We start from the raw sequence: 20,467 nt of genomic DNA on the forward strand, positions 1-20,467 counted from the left end.
TTTCCACACAGCGATCCATTGTAGGGTCGTCAGTCCTAGACAATCTCATACGATCATATGGTTCTAAGTCGCTGCAAAGGGCTCGTCACCAATCAATGCATGTCTATCATACCTTAGTTACTGCCCTAAGGCTCGTTGCCTCAATGCAGTATCAAGGTATGCTCGAGGTCACTACAAAGGGCTCATCACCAATCAATGTAGGTCGACAGTGTGAATATAGTGTCCCATATCACCATAATCTGCTCACGAGTCTGGTGTGCTCATTGGTCACTACGGGAAGGCTCGTCACCCCAGCGTAGGCCTACAACTCGACCACGGTGTCCCATACCACCATGCCCAGCTCATGAGTCTTAGCGGATCAAGGTACAATGGTTAACAGGATTGCATTAGTAAGTTTGATACCCTAGATTCAAACAATAGCGTCCATACGTGGTGCACATCCACCAGGACGATCAAGTTACTTGACGAGCTCGACTAGCACGAGCACACGTTGAGTTGAATGACATAGAGTGCGCAAACACTCCGTGTGGCCAAACCACTGGTGACAACCCTAATACGACTCGGGTTCGTCAAACGCGTCCTACGTGGCGAAAACAACCTCAGCCACGAACTCAAGGTTTATTACCGATTCCCTGGACTATTTCATAGTCCCAAATACATTCAAGTATAACAGATATTCATACCAGCAATTCAGAACAATAATGGATTAACAATTCTAATTATACAGTATGTGAGCATTTGATGAATATCAACTTAACATGGATTTACACATAAGTAGTGCCTGAATTTAAACAACAAAGAATGTAAATTGCATGTAGGAAATCATACACACCAATAAGATAGTTGAGAATCTCTTCTCAACGCCAGTAAACAGGATAATATATTACACACTTGATCATTCAGACATTTCTATAAACACTTAGGCTACATATTCCAACATACATGACGTATATTGGTGATAACACACATTTGGACAATTCCTTTCGCCAAGGAATTGATACACATACAACTAGCACAAATACACGACAATTAATCATGGCAAACACATGTTCATATTTCCGACGTATATGATACTTTCTATATATACAAGGAATACACAAATCTCAATATAACTCATATATATCAGGAACGCAATATAAACATCGCATTTGGCATGTGAAATTGCACCCACAATAATAATAAACCATTAACCGACATTGAAAGGCTTGAAAACCATAACCTATACGAATATAGTCCGCACCTTAAACCAAAAAGTGTGCAACAGATCTGATTCAGACGATAAGTCTTCATCAACGGCGACTAGATAACCTATGGCATGAATAAAATGAGTTGCATCAACACTTAGACTATCCTAAGCTCCAAAACAGGCTAAGGTTTGATTGACTTACCCAAGAATTAACTTAGAATCGCCGGAATAACGATTCAGAAGTGATGGTTTAGGTACGCAGAATAACGGGGAAGAATCTCAAGATGATTCACCAACTTCTCTCTCACTTTCTCTCTCTTTCCACTCTCTCTTTTAGCTAGGGTTTAGAAAATTCATATGGAATTTGAGAGTGAGGGTTTAAGGTCTTTATATAGGCCTAATATTGATGAAAATAGCCCCAGGGCCAAGGTATACCTAGGTTATAACCAAATCAGGTCTATTTCGGTCTAACAGAGCACTTCTGGTGGTCCCTTTTCCACGTACGGTCGGACTTAAACTCACTGACCATGGATCCAGGTCAGGCTGAGTTTTTGTACAAATTGGATTTACAGATCAGCCGTGACGGACCAGTCTCAATTCAACGGTCACCGAAACTCGATCAGGTCCACCTGCACTTTGACATGTTTGGGCCATCTTCCCTGATCCGAGGGTAAATTTGGGTCAGAATTGAATGGTCAAAATGCTTAAAATTGGCACGCAAGCGATACGACTCAAATTTTATAAATTCATATTTAATTTCTCACCTTTCTCACACTCTTTAATCCGGACTCAAGAAAATCGTCTCAGGACATCATCTGGACTTGATTTTTGAGGTGATTGTCAAGCCCAACAAGGTGATCATAATTGTCTAAAATCATCGCTATCGGACTTTCGACGCGCGGTCCCGGTCCGATACAAAGTTTTCAAGTACTCCCGAGAGCAACTGGATTTAGCATTGAATCCTAGATTTCAGGGTAACATAGCGCTAACGATTCTACAGGTTTTGGGTCTTGCAGATCAAATTTAAAGTGATTGGTGCTAATTTCACAAGCAATCGAGTTTAACGCTAGTTAACCCACATTTAACTTCTAAAGAATTTGAGGTAGTACTCGGGTCTTTGCACGAAATTTTTCGAGTCATTACAGATGTGTTGTATTCCACACCGTCTATCTAGATGGTGTGCCGTGGAGCTCACCATGATGTATGTATTTACAGCCACACCGTCCATCTGTTTTAGTTGCCACGTGAGGCTCAAATGATGTGTATGGGGCCCACTTGGGACTTGCAGGGCCCGCCTTATTGTGATGTACTTCCGACCCATATGCCGTAGCCCATTGTGATATATTTTCAACCCATATGCTGTGGCCCATTATGATATATTTTCAGCCCATACGATTAGGCCCATGTGATGTATTTAAGGCCCAGGGGCAGGGCCCACCTATTATGTATTTGAGGCTCGTGTGATGAGGCCCATATGATGTATTTGAGGCCCAGGCGTAGGGCTCCCCTATTATGTATTCGAGGCCCGATGTGATGTATATGAGGCCTATATAGCGAGGCCTGATGTTATGTAGATATGACCCTTGAGTGAGGCCCATCATGATTGTATGTAAGGCCATGAGCCCACAATATATTATGTTAGGCCCTACGTGGGCCACTCCTTGAGAGAAATGATGGTTAAATGTTAACATTGATGGGTGATGATGGTTAAATGTCCACATTGTGACCTTCCCTTAGGCTTTGTTAGGCCCATTCTCACCGATTATCGAGGGTCGAGGCCGATTTCGATTCCGATCGTCAAGGCCAATTCTAATCATTGATGCCGATTCCGATTGTCAAGGCCGATTATCGAGGGTTGAGGCCGATTCCGATTGTCGAGGCTGATTCTGATTGTCGAGACCGATTCTAATTGTCGAGGATGATTACCGAGGGTCGAGGCCGATTCTGATTGTCATTATGATTCCGATTGTCGAAGCCGATTCCGATTGTCGAGGCCGAGTATCGAGGGTCGATGCCGATTTCGATCGTCGAGGCCGATTCCAATTGTCGAGGCTGATTATCGAGGGTCGAGGCCGATTCTGATTGTCGATTCCGATTCCGATCGTCGAGGCCGATTTCGATTGTCGAGGCCGATTCCGATTATCGAAGCCTATTGTATAGGTTGATTATTGAGGATGATTATCGATACCGATTATTAGTGCCAGTTATCGATATCAATTATGAGTATGTGACAACATAATATCATGATACATGTCCATACGCATTATTTGCATGTTTGTTATGAGATGTGGTTGACCATTGCATATGTCATTAGGCAGGTTGCTATGAGACTCCCTGATAGGCGGAGGTTATCTCACATGAGTGTACGGTATGCATAATATTAATGCATGACTGGATTGTATGACTCATGCATCTTGCATTGTGTGTTGTGATTACTGTATGCCCTAACGACATCAGGGTTGTAACCTCCACAGGCATATCGTGGATGGTCAGATAGGACATCAGAAATATGTTATTAGCATCGAGCTGCCATAGATGACCCTAGGTGAAAATTTCTAAACCCTCTTGGTACCAAAGGACGCCCCAACGTCTAGATTGAGTGGATATATATGAGCGCATGAGGGTCGTACACCAGTAGGCCGCGTTTCCCATTGTATTGTGGTCGGTTGGGAGGGGTTGTGACCTAACTCGCTTAAGTGAGGGAGAAATATCTAGGTTGAGTTTGACCAGGTTGAGGAATGGGTTCGCTATCGACGAGCCGGGCCCAATATTACTAGGCGGATAGTGAGGTCTTCCACTTATCCAGTTGTGAGTTCGGATAGGGGCGGCAAGCTGGCGTAGAGTATAGTAGACCTCGGTGACAATCCCAAAGATATACAATACTAATATGTGGACTTATTGAGCAGGAGTTGCATACTCATTCATTTATTCATTTACTATTCACTTGGGCTGGTGGTGTGCAATTATTTGTTATGTCTGGTCAGGATTTCGGTTGGGGCGCGCGACTAACCTGAGATCAAGAGTTTACTACGTTGAGTCTGACTATCCAAATTAAGGTATGAGACTGGTTTGGATAGAAGTCCCTTGTGGTGGACCCCATAGCTTGCGATACTACGTACCATCATCCCGACTTCACACTCCTGCATGGTCATTCACACCGCATATTGCATTGCATCCTCGGTATCTGATACTTGACTCTTTATGACTACTTATTTGCATAGCTGACTTGTATTGCGTACTCTGATATCGTATGATTTATAACCTCGCCAGTATTTCGGACATTGTATGATTATGATTTTGTATTTGTGTGTATGACACTTATCTTGCACACATACTTTCACCACCCTCTAAGCTTTCTATAAGCTTATGCATGATAGATGCATGCAAGTAGGCGTTGGTAATAGTGGCGTTGAGCTTGGATCGTACAGCTGCCTTCTGGAGCTTTAATTTTATTTTGACATATATATTTCCCTTTCAGCATTGTATTCAAAGTTTATATTACTAGATATATAATAATGATGTTGCTTTTGTGATTTGGGTAAACTCGTGGTTATACTTCTTACGAGATAAATGTACATTGGAAAAATCCTCCTTGTAGGATCCCAGGATCGGAATCTGGCATATGGGCGCTGGGAGCTGAGAATGAAGTACTGCAGAGGCTATCGGCACCGGATTCGGTGATCGGAATTCCTGTGAGTCTGATTTTCGGGTTTGGGGAGTGACAACGGGTCCCGTAATGTTTTTAGTAGAGTAAAAACGACTTGCAATGTCGATCCCACAGACGACGCCAAACGGTTGATGCAGTTTTTGGCTTACCCGTCTGGCTACTCAAACACTTGCACAGGAAGAGGATAAAGGAGACCCTAACTAATGTAGGGGACCCTTCGATGCCAAAGTCAAGCCTGAAATCTGGGTCTAATAGTTTAATGGAGGTTTAGGGGTGAGGAGATGAGTGTGTGTACCTTTCACTGTTAGGTGTCTCCTATTTATAGAGGAGATGTGATCCCGTGGTTGTGGGATCCTTCCCGGGAGGTGATTGATCGTTATTCAAGACGATCCCGAGATCTTCGATCTCCTAGATTTCCGGGATTAGAGATTATCCTCCGAGGATCACGGAGGATGGATCTTCAATATTGGGCCAAGTCCTTGGCTCGACTCCGGGTTGAACATGACGGCAAGTATCCGGATGGGAACAGCCGACGGGGTTTGGTTTGTCATCCTAGGATTCACTTCCTGCTTGTCGACTGACCTTGTAGAGTAGGAATATCCGAGTGGCTCATGTTGGCCGATTCGTGCGTTGACCATGTTATGGCCAACCCTTAATCAGCTATTAGGTAGGGCACGGTCGATCCGTGATTGACCTACTGCTGACTGAGGTTGACCGAGAGGGTAGGTTAGTAGGTTGGACTTGGGTCGGACCGAGGCCTAATCAGTCTGTACCTGATCAGTAGTCGACTTAGAGATTGAGACGGTATTAAATTACTTCTGAAGGGCCCTTTGAGTGTCCTTAAAGGTGCATTGGCAATCTTGGATGTCTCGCCTTTTGGCTCTGGACATGTGGCCTTGGTTAGGCTCAATGCGTAGAGAGTCTAAACAGTAGAGTTGGTCCATTTCATAAGCTAATTTATTGACTTTCATATTTTTCCTGATGGAGTTATCATTGCAAATGTGTTCTTGCTTAAATGATGATGTTATCGTTGCAATTGCTTTACATAGGTTCTGGCGGTGGATTGTTTTGACTGGGAGACTGGGTTTGATTGGGAGATTAGGACGGACTTATCTAGTTCGGAGTAGCAAGGGGTGACTCACTCATCCAATTGGATTCAGATGGAGCTTGACCAGGAGTCCGAGTCATCATAATCGTATGGTGAGATCTGACTTGTAGTAGTCGGCAAGCCACAGCCAGTCTCCCCATTACGCTCATTAAGTGGAGACAAGGACGTTTGATACAACCAACTTGCATTTACGACAATACGCCAAAGTCGAATCAGATCCTTTGACGCTTCTAAATTTCAACCGACTAACCCATTAGAAAAATAAATAATTCAAAAAGGTTTTGTGCTCTGACAGTCGAAGACGCGTTCCAGCATCATTCAAGCAAGATCGACGTGTTAATCTACCCATCCCATCTTCACGCGACCACCAGCAATGCACTACACGTGACGACTAGGATCCTGTGAGATGGATCGGTGTCGTTCATCTGATGGGCATAGGCGTCCACGTTTCCTTACTAAAATCAGTTCACAACCAGATCGTTCTATGAAGCCACCATTCATGCATCTTGAGTGTAGGCCGTTGGTTATCATCAACATGGCTGTCCATTTCATTCTACGTGTGTGGCCCACCGGATAAGTGGACGAGCATGATTTTTGTGAGAAGTTGGACGTACGTGAAGCGTAGCATGTATTCGCACGCTTGGTGCATCTGCAATCGATGATGCTTGAACGACCTCAAACATTCCAAGGCCCTCAATACAGACTAGGTTCAACATAACTAACCACTCACTGTACACGTGGCAGATATGCAATCAAGATTGTACAAAACATGGGCCCACTTGTCCATACTTAACATATTCTACTTATTTTTGTTCATTGAATCTGAACCGCTGAGCCTTTCCTTTGTGATTTCCACCATTGGCTTGACATTCAACCCATGCAAATTTTGGTAGGCACTCCATCGAAAGTGGCCCCCTGGATTTAACGGTCTGAGCAGGGGACAGTGATTGCAATGCTCACTTTGATTTTTTGGGAGGAGGCTTCGGCGGATTCCCTGGTCCACCGAGGACCGAGGTCGGTGTATCCCCGACTATGGGCCCATTGTGACGCATGTAGTTTATATAAAGCCGTACATTCGTTTTTTCATATCCTTTTTATCATGCATTTTGGCTAAAAAAAATTCAGCCTATCGAAATATCAGGTGGACCACACAACAGGAAAGAGGGGTGATTGACCATTAAAAACTTCTCATCCGAAAACGTCCAACCGAATATTTTTGTCCATCTCCCATCTCCCATGCGGTGCACAAGATCAACAGTGTGGATCAGTGATACACAGTCGCATTCACACGAAATTCAGGATGGTACATACTCGTCTTCACGTGCGTCAGGACTCCGTCGTAAAACGTACGGCTGCAAAAATCCGGGTTGCCGGTAAAAGCGCGGCGAAACCGCGGAGACGGTAACGAACGGTATTTCTCTTGCAGAGCTGTACCAAACTGGAATTCTGCAACTTACACGTTTCGTCTTCAACTTCCGACGCGTATCTTTTCATTTCTTCAACCCCAAAGCATTCCAGAACCCTAAAAATACATCACCTGCCACCTTCCATTTTCTCCCTCTCTCTCTCTGGTCAGGAAATAAGAAGAAGATCCAAAATCCTAGAAAATGTACTCTCAGCAAAGCTCTAGAAACCCTAATTCCCTCTATCCAGAAGTCATCCAATCCAACCCAGAGCAGAACTCCCCCTTCATCTCAACCCCTAATCAATCATCATCGTCTCTCTATCCCACTGTCGGTTCGTCGCAGCAGCCGATCTCTCAATCATCTCAATCTTCGTCCTTATATCCATCCATCGACATGACAGACCTTGCCGAGAACCTCTTCCCCGACACCGGCCCGCCCGCCCCTGTTGAATCATCGGAGCAGATCGTCATCAAGATCCCCGGCGCCATGGTCCATCTTATTGATAAGCAGCGGAGTGTGGAACTTGCCTCGGGTGAATTCACGATCGTCAATCTCTGCCAGGGTGGGAATGTCGTTGCCGTCCTTGCCCGTGTTGGTGACGAAATTCAGTGGCCGCTGGCTAAAGATGAGGCCACTGTGAAGCTCGATGACTCCCACTACTTCTTCTCCCTCCGGGTCCCGGCCTATGATGGGCCGGGCTCTGCTGACGATATTAGTGGCATGGATTCAGAGGATCTGCTTAATTATGGCCTGACATTTGCGTCGAAAGGGCAGGGGGGGATGTTTAAGGAGCTGGATAGGATTTTGGAGAATTATAGCAGTTTTTCGGTCCAGAGGGTTTCAGGGAAGTCAAAAGTGTTGGATGGATCAGTGGCAAAGGAGGTTGCGCCGGCAGAGATGGAGTCGGAGGCAAAGAAGGAGATGATGGAGAAGCAATCAGCTGCATACTGGACGACGCTGGCACCGAATGTGGAGGATTACAGCGGGTCCGTGGCAAGGGCAATTGTGGCAGGGTCAGGGCAACTGATAAAGGGGATTCTGTGGTGTGGGGATGCAACGGTTGATAGTTTGAATTGGGGGAATGAGCTATTGAAGAGGAGGATGGAACCGAATGCAAAGCCTGCGGAGGTCAGTCGTGAGGCGATGAAGAGGATGAAAAGGTTTGAGTTTTGTTGCTTTAGGTTGACTGTTGGTTTTTATATGTTCCTTTACTGGTTCTGAAGTTTACTTGAAGAAATTATGTAGTTGACCTATGCAAGTCAGGGTGCACTATGACTGGCAGTCTCTACCATGCAGTGCCACCAGTACACTGATCAGGGCCTTTTGATCTAGTAGTCCATTACATGGATGTACCAAAAAGTCATGCTGATCCTGTTGTGTGTGGACCATGGTTTAGATTGTTGCTTATTGTTTCTTACTGTCCATTAAGAGGCCATTGGTTGGATTGGTAAGATCGCCTGATTGATGAATGTTATTCTGCCATGTGATGGTTCAGTAGTTCAAGGGTCTCCCGCACCCTGTGCATGTGAGATGTGAATGGTGAAGATGGTGGAGACTATGATTCATGGTATGAGTCATACTAACACACTTGCAACATAATGTGCTTTGTTTTTAATTGTTTTTCATTTCATGTAGGTTTATATTTTTCCTCCTCCATTGTTTGCAGTTTTTGTGCATATGGGAAAATGAAAAAAAAAAAACAAGAAGAGGAAATTAGTAGCATCATTATCTTTAGTAATTATCGCTATTACCCAGTGTTGTCATGTGCGACCGCATATCCGCATATGCGATCGCGTACGCGTATATCCATATGCAAATTGCATATGCGATCGCATATGTGGCATATGCGATCTCATATGCAATGTATGCGATCTCATACAGCATATGCGATCGCATACTGGCCATGGCACATTAAATTTTATTTTATTTTTGGAAGAAAAAAAAAACAACATTTTGCCTATAAAAGGCTTCCAAATCTCCTTCATTTGCAATATTCTTACTCCAAAACTCTCTTATTCTCTTCTTCTCTTACATTTCTTAATCACAAGTGGTCTCTCTCTCTCTCTCTCTCTCTCTCTCTCTCTCTCTCTCTCTCTCTTGTATTTCCTACTTCCAAGTGATCTCTCTCTCTCTCTCTCTCTCTCTCTCTCTCTCTCTCTCTCCTACATTGCCTCTCTTGGAAGTTGGAAGATCAAGATTCAAGCACTTTTAAGTTTCAAGGAAGATAGCTTGTTGATTTTCTACAATAATAAATAAATAGCTTATTGATTTTGTTGTTACTTTTGTTAACTATATTGTTGAATGTCGATGACTTGATGTTTAATTCATTGTTTAATTGATTTTCTCTCTCAAATGTATTTTAAATATGTAAAATTAGTTATCTATTAACTTAGAAAAGTTCCCTTTAGTTTCTTATATTTTTACAAATTTTTTTTTTTTTGAAAATTTCCCTATATATATATATATTAAAAAAAAAATAAAAATGCAGTTGCATCGCATACGTGATTTGACAACATTGATATTACCGCCCCAACTTGGGGACACCACACAACTGTATTATGTCTCTTCTCATAACGCTTAATATCTCTCCCCAAATGGATGATAAGCTAATTGGGGAAAACATGTTACTAATGATTCTTGCAGCCCTGGTTATCATCCCAAAGCATCAATCTTGTCCTACTACAACTGTAAAAGGTCAGATTCCCAGTGGTATATGCTCAGGGTATCTGTTATTGTGAGTAGATTCTGAGGCTGATGTCAGATAATAAATGGAAGGATGTGAGAGATGAAGTCTTTAGAAGGCATCCTATTGTATTAGGTTTTTATTTTCTAATCTCTTAGCAGTTTTCTCAAGTTATTAAAACATTGGGTAAGATAATCTGTGTTGGACTTCAGGAAGTAACTCTATGTGTGTAGGATGGATACCATTCACCTTTCACATGTTGGATTGAACATGATTTTGTCTTAACCCTATTTCCCCTCCCTTGATTAGGGCAAAAAACTGCCCGACTTGAAACCTTCTGTCAGACTGAGAACTTCAAGACTACCTCATGACATCAGTTATGGTGACACTTGGTCTGGATTTTAAGCTAAATCTCATCTAATGAGAAATCCACAAATTGTTGACTATTTTCCTGTTTGGCTGAAGTATCCTACATCCACAATATGAGCTCATCCTATTTTATCCAGTTCGATATTTGTAGTTTGCCATCTCTACTCTGGTATTTATTTATTTCTTTTTGAAAATCAGTAGTTTGAATCCCCGCTGTTTTGCTCTCTCTCTCTCTCTCTCTCTCTCTCTCTCTCTCTCTCTCTCTATTTCTTTTAAAACAGAAAGATTGAATTTAACGTGAGTGACTTCTGTAGGGTGAAAAGAGTAACAAAAATGTCAGAGAAAGTGGCTACTGGAGTCTTAAGTGGGGTGGTGAAGGTCTCTGGATTTTTCACGAGTTCTGTTGTAAATTCAAAAGCAGGCAAGAAGTTCTTCAGTCTCTTGCCAGGGGAAATTATCCTTGCTTCACTGGATGGATTTAGTAAGTGGTTGTTTTTTTTTCTTTTCGTGGTCAACTATTATTTTTGTTGTTAAGAAACTATATATTGATGATCTGCATTCAGCCTACATGTTGCATTTCTTTGCTCATGAACAACTGATTGGTATAGTCTACAATCTCGACCTCGCAAATTTCTATTCATCTAAATGCTTATATTTTTTCCTCTTACAAACGATCTTTCTTGCTAAATGGTGCTGATGACTATTTGCATGCCTTCATTTGTTTCATTCCCTTTTTCTTTCATCAAGATATTAGTTATCTTGTAGATGACTATTTTTTTATTTTATTTAATTTGAGGCAAATCCTAGTTATCGAAGAAGATTTCTGTGAAATATGCTGTATATTTGTTGGTAATTGGAGTCTCTCATCCATAAGTTGCTGGTCTTCACAAATTGACCTAGCTAATGTAGAGGCAGGTGACTCGGATGCAAATGGTGAGGAGCATTAGGCTACGCCATGTGGTAGAATGTGCATATCTGCATAGTCGTTGCCATTTTTTTGTTTAAGTTCTGTTCAAGCTGCTTAGTCTATGTCAATCAGATGTCTGTGGTAAGTTAGTGGGAGTTTGGAGTCTCAAATCCCGTTGCATCCAAGCCACATGTCTGATGGGGCACCATATGAGGTTCAGATCAGACCCCAATTGACAAACATGTAGATCCAGTCTTGTATAGGTCCACAAATCCAATTAGATAGCTGTATCGGCCTGTTGATTGGACTGTTGGGCCATAGGTCCGCTCAAGATTCACTTTTGGGATTTATGTTCTATTTCCTGCAAATATAGATAATTTCCAGCAGTTTATAGCAATCAGATGCTATTATTGGAAGTATACAAAGTTGGCAATAGCTGTCTAATATTTACACAATTGGTTGCAGCTATTTGTAGATTTTATACCATCCGCATGGCTTATAGAAACCATAAGGTTGTGTATAGGGTCTATTCACATAGAGATATGCATTTTTGTAGCAATATTCGGTCTCTAATATTTAGTTTCCATACTGCAAAGGATTCTTTTATATCAATTGATATAAATGGCCAAGTCCATGTGCACTAATAAGGTTTTATTCCTTAGTTTTAGCATTAGTTAGTGATTTATGTAGCTATGGCCAATGTTTTCTGTACCGTTGTCGCAATGAATCTCACCCTTGGGATATGGATACATATCGGTTATCGCACGGGATAAATCAATTGTATCGTGTAATTTATTGCTATTGTTGGGAAACATGGGGAAACATTGGGAAATTTGTTGAATTTTTCAATGAAACCTCAGGGATTGTTAAAAAAAGACGCCAACACACTTAAAAATAAAAATAGTCACAAAAAACAATTGCATAGGCGACTCTGTCACTATATCCGGAGGGGCATATGATGCATTGATGCATCTTCATAATCAAGACGTGAGTTCTACTTCCAGCGCTAGTACAATGTCATCTGATTCTGAGAAGACTCGCTCGGTGCCTTCAGCATTGCCCTACGACATGTCTACTTCAGGCGACTCTGTCACTATATCCAGAGAGGCGTATGATGCATTGATGCATCGTCATAATCAAGACGCGAGTTCTACTTCCAGCTATAGCTTGGCCTAGTCAGGTACTATGCTCCATGTGTCCTCTGTGTCCCTCTTGGGTCATTGACTCTAGGGCTATATCTCACATGACCGGTAAGTTCCACCTTTTTTACTCTTGTCAAACTTCTAGTCAACCTAGCTTTGTTATAGTTGTAAATGGTAATTGATCTTGCATCTCTGGGACTGGGTCCATTACCCTATCTCCTTACATGCAGTTGTCTTTTGTTCTACATGTTCCTTCTTTTCCATTGAACTTATTGTTTGTTAGTTCTCTTACCAAGTCATTAAATTGCTCGGCATCATTCTTCCCTTCTCATTGTCTCTTAGGACCTCCAAACGAAGTAGGTGATTGGTGGGGGTCGTGAATGTGCTCGGGCTTACTTTCTCGATGATACTCATGCGGGTCCTATGAGCCTTTTGTTCTTAGAGACTCTGTATCTAGATGACATTATTGTTTAGGACATCCATCTTTATCAAGACTAAAACTTATATTTCCTTCTATTAATGTTCTTAAACCATTATGTTGTGATACTTGTGAATTTTCTACGCATTATAGAATTGTGTTTCCTCTAGCTCAACTGGACGGAAGCTCAGACCTTTTGAACTAGTTCATTCTGATGTTTAGGGGCCGACACCTATTGAGTCTACCTTTGGTTACAAATATTTTGTGTCCTTCATTGATGACCATTCCCGAATGACATGGATCCATCTTATGAAATTTAAACATGAAGTGTTTGATATATTCAAGGCTTTTTTATAATGAAGTTGTCAACCAATTCCAATGTTCCATTAATGTTCTTCGCTCTGACAATCACAACGATATATCAAAATCCTCCTTGAGTTTTTTGCAGGGTCATGGTATGCTTTCTTAGACTTCTTGCCCAAGGACTCCCTAACAAAATGGTGTTGCTGAAAGGAAGAGTTCCCATCTTCTCAAAGTTACTCGTGCTCTCCTCCTCAGTATGAATGTTCTGAAACGTTTTTGGGATAATGCTTTACTTACTGTTGCCTTTCTTATTATTAGACTTCCATCTCGAATTCTACAAAATAAATCTTCTTTTGAAAACCTCCATCTTCATGACAAAGTATTTCCATTATCCCCTAGATTTTTTGGATGCACTTGTTTTGTTCATAAACTTGATGGTGGTAATGACAAATTAAGTCCTTGATCGGAAAAAAATGTGTATTTCTAGGATGTTCTCGATCTTAGAAGGGCTATAAATGCTTTAATCCCTCCGACTCGCAAGAAATATGTGTTAGTGAATGTCACTTTCTTTTAGGATGTTCCTTATTCACTTGAAGGGAATTCGCTACATGATCCTCTTGTAAGTCACGAGGAGACTTTGTTAAATCACCCCATCCTCTTCCAATGCCCTCTCTTGATGAAGATTCCCATCCTCTTGAACATCTCAAACCATTTCGTGTGTATTAACGATGGAAGAAATCCTCCACTACTCAGAGTCCCATCATACCATCCACCTCTCTGGAGATCTAGGTACGATTCTTCTATCTTGTAACGATCTCCCTATTGCTTTAAGTAAGTCTACTCGTGCATGTACTTGTCATTCTATCGATCATTGTGTCTCTTTTCAATGTTTGTCTCCTACCTTCAGGGCCTTTGCTACATTGGTCTCTTCTTCCTCTATTCCTAGGACTCTCAAGGAGGCCCTCAGTAACAAGGTGTCCCGTATCGGTATCGGTTGGCGTAACGGTGACCTCCAAAACCAATACGGATACGAGGTCGTAACGGCGATACGGGGGTGTAACTGCCCGTAACGGCGTAAAATTATTTTTTTGCCAAAAAAATATAAAAAAATATGTATTAAATCCGGAATATTCTAAGCATTCCAAATATGCATTCATTTATAAATTGGAACATGTTTATGGTGATGTAACGGTCCACTCTTTAGTGAGAAGCTGTATCGGACTGTCTGATTAATTTTTGAACCAAGTAACTTGAATTTGACTACAAAATGTATATATTTAATTTTCTAAATATCTAATTTATATACTTAACAATTTAATATCTTTATCCTAGTAGTTCTTCAAAAAAATGAAATTAAATTCAGGTAGATGGCGTTGCCAATTTCGGGCTGACTTGGAGGACCAATCTATGCCCCAAATTAGCCTCAAATTCATGCAATTTATTGTCATTATCCCACTTATGTATTAGTGGACATTTATTGGATAGTGAATCATGAAAAAAACCAAAAGGCCCTATTTTAAAAAATAAGAGTACACCAAATAACAATTAAAAACTATTCAAATAATTTGATTTTGGCATTGTGAGTTAGCAATTGCAGTTTATAATTTAATTAGTAAATTTTAAGTTAATATGTCTTTGGTACAATTTTTTATGGCCTCAAATTAGGTGAGACTTGGATTGTGAAGTGTAGCACACATGTCAAAGTTTTTTGGGCCCCACGCATGATGAATGTGTTATATCTAAACCGTCCATTCATTTGACGAGATTGTCTTAAGACTTGACACGAAAAATAATACAGATCTAATTATCAAGTGGACCACATTGCAAAAAGCAATGGGGGATTGAACGTCTACCATTGAAAACTTTTTTGGGATCACATGACTTTTAGATCAATATGAAATTTGTTTTTCCTCTTCATTCGGGTCTTTTTGACCTTATGAACAGATTGGATGGAAAATAAATGTTACGGTGGGCCTACGAATTGTTTAACGGTGAAAATCATCACCTCCGCTGCTATTTTTGGTGTGGTCCGGACGATCTTTGGATACGATTCATTTTTTAGGTAATGCTATAAAATAATATTTAAAAATAGATGAACGGTGTGGATATAATAAATACATCACTGTGGAGCCTATAAAACTTTGATCTCCTTTGAACTGTTCGTACAACTCGGAGCTCGAGGAGTGTCAGCGCTCGTCTCAGCGTGACACGTACCGACAGCCTGCAAAACAAAAAAGGAGAGAGGGAAACCGAAAAGAAAAAAGAGGGAAAGAAGAGAAGAAAAAAGAGGGAAAGAGGGAAAGAACAGAGAGAGAGAGAGAGAGAGAGAGAGAGAGAGAGAGAGAGAGAGAGAAGAAGAAGAAGAAGGAGGAGGAGGAGGAGGAGGAGGCCGCAGCCGCAGCAGGGCCATAACAGGCCGAGAAGAGGAAGAAGAAGAAGAAGAAGAAGAAGAAGAGAGAGAAGAAGAAGAGGAAAAGAAAGGAAAAAGGTTAGGGTTTTTTATTTATTTTCTTTTTTTTTTTTTTCCCAAGGCCCGTAACAGCCATTACGGGTCAGTAACGGCCGTTATGCCCGTAACGGGCCCGTAACGGCCGTTACGTGTACAAAAAAGCGACTCGGCCGATACAGCCCCGTATCGCGTAATGGGTACCACCGTTACCGTTATATATCGGCCGTTATGGCCGATACGTAACCGTTTTGGGACACCCTGCTCAGTAACCCTAATTTGGAAGGAAGCTATGATAGAAGAGATGCATGCCCTTGAATAGAATGATGCTTGGGAACTGTTTCCCTTACCTAAGGACAAGCAGACCGTGGAATGCCATTGGGTTTATTCTATTAAATACCTCCTAGGTGGATTGATTGATAGATACAAGGCTTGATTAGTAGCTAAAGGCTACACTCAAACATATGGTGTTAATCACTTTGAGATTTTCTGACCCATAGCAAAGTTCAATTCAGTTCGCGTAATCATCTCTTTGACCACAAATTTGTCTTGGCTGTTTTTTGAGTTGGATGTGAAGAATGCCTTTCTACATGGTGACCTTGCTGAGGAAGTTTATTTGGATCCACTACCAGTTTTTCTTTAACCAATTGCTCACATCGGGTATGTCGCCTCAAGAAGTCTATCTATGGCCTTAAGCAGTCTTGATCTTGGTTTGAAAAGTTTAGCTGTGCATTGTTAGACTTCGGTTTTGTTCATAGTCATTCGGATCACTATCTTCATTTTTTCGGCATACTTGTGGGATTATGGTTCTTTCAGTCTATGTCGATGACATCTTGGCTGGTGATGATGCCGTGGTCATTACTGACCTTAAATCCTTCCCTCAAGTGTGCTTTGCAATAAAGGATTTGTGTACTCTTCACTATTTTTTTGGGCATTGAGGTGGCTAGATCTAAATATGGCATTGTCCTATCGTAGTGAAAATATGCTCTTGACCTCCTATCTAAAACTGGAATGCTTAGGTGTCGTCTAGTTGCCACCTCTATGGAGGTTGTTTAAAAGCTTAGCATTGATGATGGCGACCTCCTATTAGATCTGAGCATGTATCGTCATTTGGTTGGTCGTCTCATTTACCTGACTATTACTTGACCTGATCTATCATATGTAGTAGGGGTGGTGAGCTAGTTTATGCATGCTCCTCGTACAACACATCTCATTGCCGTATATCGGATCCTTCGTTACATCAAACTGGCTCCTAGTAAAAGCTTACGATTTCAACGACATGGTCAACTTCATATCTCTTGTTACTATGATGTTGATTGTGCGGGTAGCCTCTATGATCGGAGGTCTACATCTAACTATTGTACTTCTGTTGGTGAGAATTTAGTCACTTGGAAGAGTGAGAAGCAGTTAGTAGTTGCTTGGTCCTTGGTCCTCTGCAGAAGTCGAATATGGGGCAATAGAGCATGCAATGTGTGAACTTATGTGGCTTCAGACGTTCTTATGAAAACTTGGCTACTCTCCTGATCCTATTCCTCTGCATTGTGATAATCAAGCTGCTATTCATATAGCTAGCAATCATGTGTTTCATGAGCGCACGAAACATATTGAAATAGATTGTCATTTCATTCATGAAAAGGTGGCTGCTAAGGAAATTTCCACTCCTTTTATTCGTTCAAGTGAGCAATTGTCTTATGTTGCCTAGTGGACAAGTTGGGCATGATTGATATGTGTGTGTATATAGTCTATATACTCTATTGTGTACTATACCTTTATATCAATATAAGTTAAGAGGAATGTTGAGAGAGGGTACAACACAAAAACCCTAACCTTTCTCTTGTCTCTTTCTCACTTCTTCCAATCATCTCATTCTTCTACAACCTTCATCTACTCTAGTTGTGGATATGGAAACATGTATCGATATCGCCGATACTAAAACATTGGGGAAACACGTGGAAAATGATGTAATTTCACAAAGAAACTTTAGGAGATGCTAAAATACACATTTGCATATTTAGGAATCAAATAATTGCAAAAAAGACGCTTACAAAACAAATTTCTCTTTAATGGGAGCCTAAAAGCATGTAACATTGACTTAGGAAAACATTGAAGAAACATGGGGAAAATGGTGGATTTTTTCTATGATGCTTCAGGAGATATGCTAAAATACACATCTACGTATTTAATAATCAAATAATTGTGAAAACAAAGCATATATGAATATTTAGGAATCAAATGATACATTTTCCTTAATGGGGGCATAAAAGCATGTATTGTTGACTCAGGGAAACATTGGCGAAACATGGGAAAAATGGTGGATCCATCCATCCATCCGTCCAACCATCCATGGATGCCATACATGACAAATTCATATATACACATATGCATAATCCCATTCATCCATCCACACACACACACACACATCTATCAATCCAACCAACCAACCTTCCATCCATGCATATGTGCATACATACATCCATCCATGCATGCATGCATGCATGCATACACACATACAAGCATGCATTTCATCATACTACCATGCACCCTAACAAAATTGAAATGATTTTTTTTTAATAAACAGATTTTTTTTTGGTGATATCGATACATTAGTAATATTATCGAAAATTTGCCGATACATTGGCGATACAAGAAACACCTGGAATTTAGATAGTTGAAGATATTGGCAATACTTAGTGATATATGGCTGATACCTGAAATTTTTGATACTTACCAGTGTTATTGGCATCGTCGAGCTGGAGATACCGATAATTTTGGGGATATTGTTGATAATCTCAGGGATACTCGGAACAATGCATGCAACTACTTAAGAGTTACAGATTGGAGTATGTTTATGGGCTGGAAATTGACTTTAGGGAATTATGTAGTGGTTGTATCTGGCATTAGTAATTGTAATAGGGAACAGTTGGGTAATCTAGGTACTAATGGTTGCCATTTTGGGTTTCAAGGTATAGAAGTGCTGGACAAGGTCCTGAAGATTTTGGGTTTGTATCAAGGTTGGGATTGGATTCAGGGATGGGAATTTATGTTTTTGGTGTATATCATTCGCTGATTTTGGGAAATTGGTTTTTTGGTGTTTTGCGCTTGGAGGAAATTGATAATTTTGATAAAATTGGGGAATAGGGTTAAAGGAATTTGGAAAATTGGGGAGGATGGGCTATTGTTGAAGGATAGTTTTGTTGTGTTTGAAGTGTATGGACCAGTAGATGGTGCGGTTGGGTTTAGAGGTTGAGTGAAGGTTAGGGTCTCCTATTGGAGTACGTTTATGGGTAGGAAATTGGGTTTAGGAATCTGTGAGGGTTTGGATATGAAATTAGGAGCTGTTGTACATCTAGAGGTCTTAGGTTATAATTGCTGTTAGAAATTATGGTTTGGGAACTGTACAAGGGTTTTCTGTATGATTGGGTATTTTAGGTTCTAATAGTCACCAGGTTTGGGTTTTGGGGTCTTAGGATATTGAAGTGCCGGACAAGGGTGTTTCAAGATGGAATTAGGGTTTGTGTGAAGGTTTTCAGTATCAGTTATTTATTGGCTGATACGTAGCCATATTGATCAACCCCCATATACATTGTGGCAGTATGCCAGTCTGATGAATTGGCCATATTGCCCTAGTATCAGCTGTATCAACTGATACAGGGTGTATATGCATTGGTACCGTAAAGGCGGCATGTATTGGTCCAGACCAATACACGTATACAACCTCTGGAGGTTTTTTTTTTTTTTTTTTTTTTCCATTTCTACCTCTCCTACCATTAAAGGTAGCATGTGTTGGTCCAGACCAAAACACGAAGAACTCCTTGATTTGAGAAATTGAAGCTGCAGTGCCCATATTTTGGGGAGAATAAGAAGAGGTTGATTTGTGTTCTGTTTGGGTCTCTTTGGTTAATCGATACTCAGAAATTGCAACTCCTTGATTAGTGTTTTTACTTGTTCTGTTTTTTTATGATTTGAATATAATAAGACCTAATCAACCAAATCATGCTTGATGTGTTCGATTTGGGACTCTTTGGTTAATTTTTTGAATTTTCTGATTTTCACTATTTTGTAATTTTCGGAAATTTCTGATTTTCACTAATTTTGTAATTTCTAGCGATTTTATTCTTCTTATTCTATTTTTTCAGAAGTTTCTTACTATCATGCATGAATGACATGAGGGTAATCTAAGTCTATAGTTTCATGCATTGAATCAGTTGTTTTGTGCATTTTTATTTTTTATTTTTTAAGATGTCTTTGGCCATTTTTGGGAGGGATAGTAACCTGATTGCTGTTCACCTGATTTTTTCTCCCTCAAATTTCTTAATGCAATGGTATAGAATGATTAGGGATATGCATTAGTGGGATGAATTCCATGGATTGCATGAATTTCGGGTCGTTTTTGGGCCATTCAAGTGTAGTCATGATGGGATATTCACCCTAAACAAAAAAAAAAAAAAAAAAAAAAAAAAAAAAAAAACCAAAACAAAAACAAAATTAATTCCTCAAATTTCTTCAGGGAAATGGTGTATAATGATTAGGGATATGCATTAGTGGATGTATCCCAACAATCAGATTTCAGGCCGTTCTAGCGTTTACCCAAAATGGGTTTAATGCAGGGGCATTTCACACCGGGCTCGAGTGAGGTAGCCCGTGGGATGCGGGGACACACTCGGGGTGGGCGACCCATGTGATTTGGGGCCCATGAGCCCACGAGGGGGGTTTGGTCGAGGTCCTAACCCATGAGATGTGGGGCTTAGGCTATGAGATAAAGGGATTAATTCGCCATACTTTAACAGTTCGAGCTTTTAAAACAAGTGGTTGATTGTCCTACATCAAATTGG

General features: G+C 40.8%; 1 protein-coding gene across 4 annotated transcripts in view; it reads left to right on the forward strand.

Moving 5' to 3' along the window:
* Window positions 1–7,335: 7,335 nt before the first annotated feature.
* Window positions 7,336–20,467, forward strand: part of LOC131251331 (protein EARLY-RESPONSIVE TO DEHYDRATION 7, chloroplastic-like) — a 28,397-nt gene continuing 15,265 nt past the window's right edge. The window contains exons 1-3 of one of the 4 annotated variants that reach the window (XM_058252016.1): window positions 7,336–8,527; window positions 10,011–10,061; window positions 10,734–10,900. In XM_058252016.1, coding sequence (XP_058107999.1) covers window positions 7,569–8,527; window positions 10,011–10,061; window positions 10,734–10,900 — 1,177 coding nt within the window. In that variant the 5' untranslated portion in view covers window positions 7,336–7,568. The remainder of the gene's footprint in view (window positions 8,528–10,010; window positions 10,062–10,733; window positions 10,901–20,467) is intronic. The other 3 variants (XM_058252015.1, XM_058252013.1, XM_058252014.1) reach the window with 3 other exon arrangements.

The sequence above is a fragment of the Magnolia sinica genome, chromosome 7 (assembly GCF_029962835.1).
Source record: "Magnolia sinica isolate HGM2019 chromosome 7, MsV1, whole genome shotgun sequence".
Classification (NCBI taxonomy): Eukaryota; Viridiplantae; Streptophyta; class Magnoliopsida; order Magnoliales; family Magnoliaceae; genus Magnolia; species Magnolia sinica.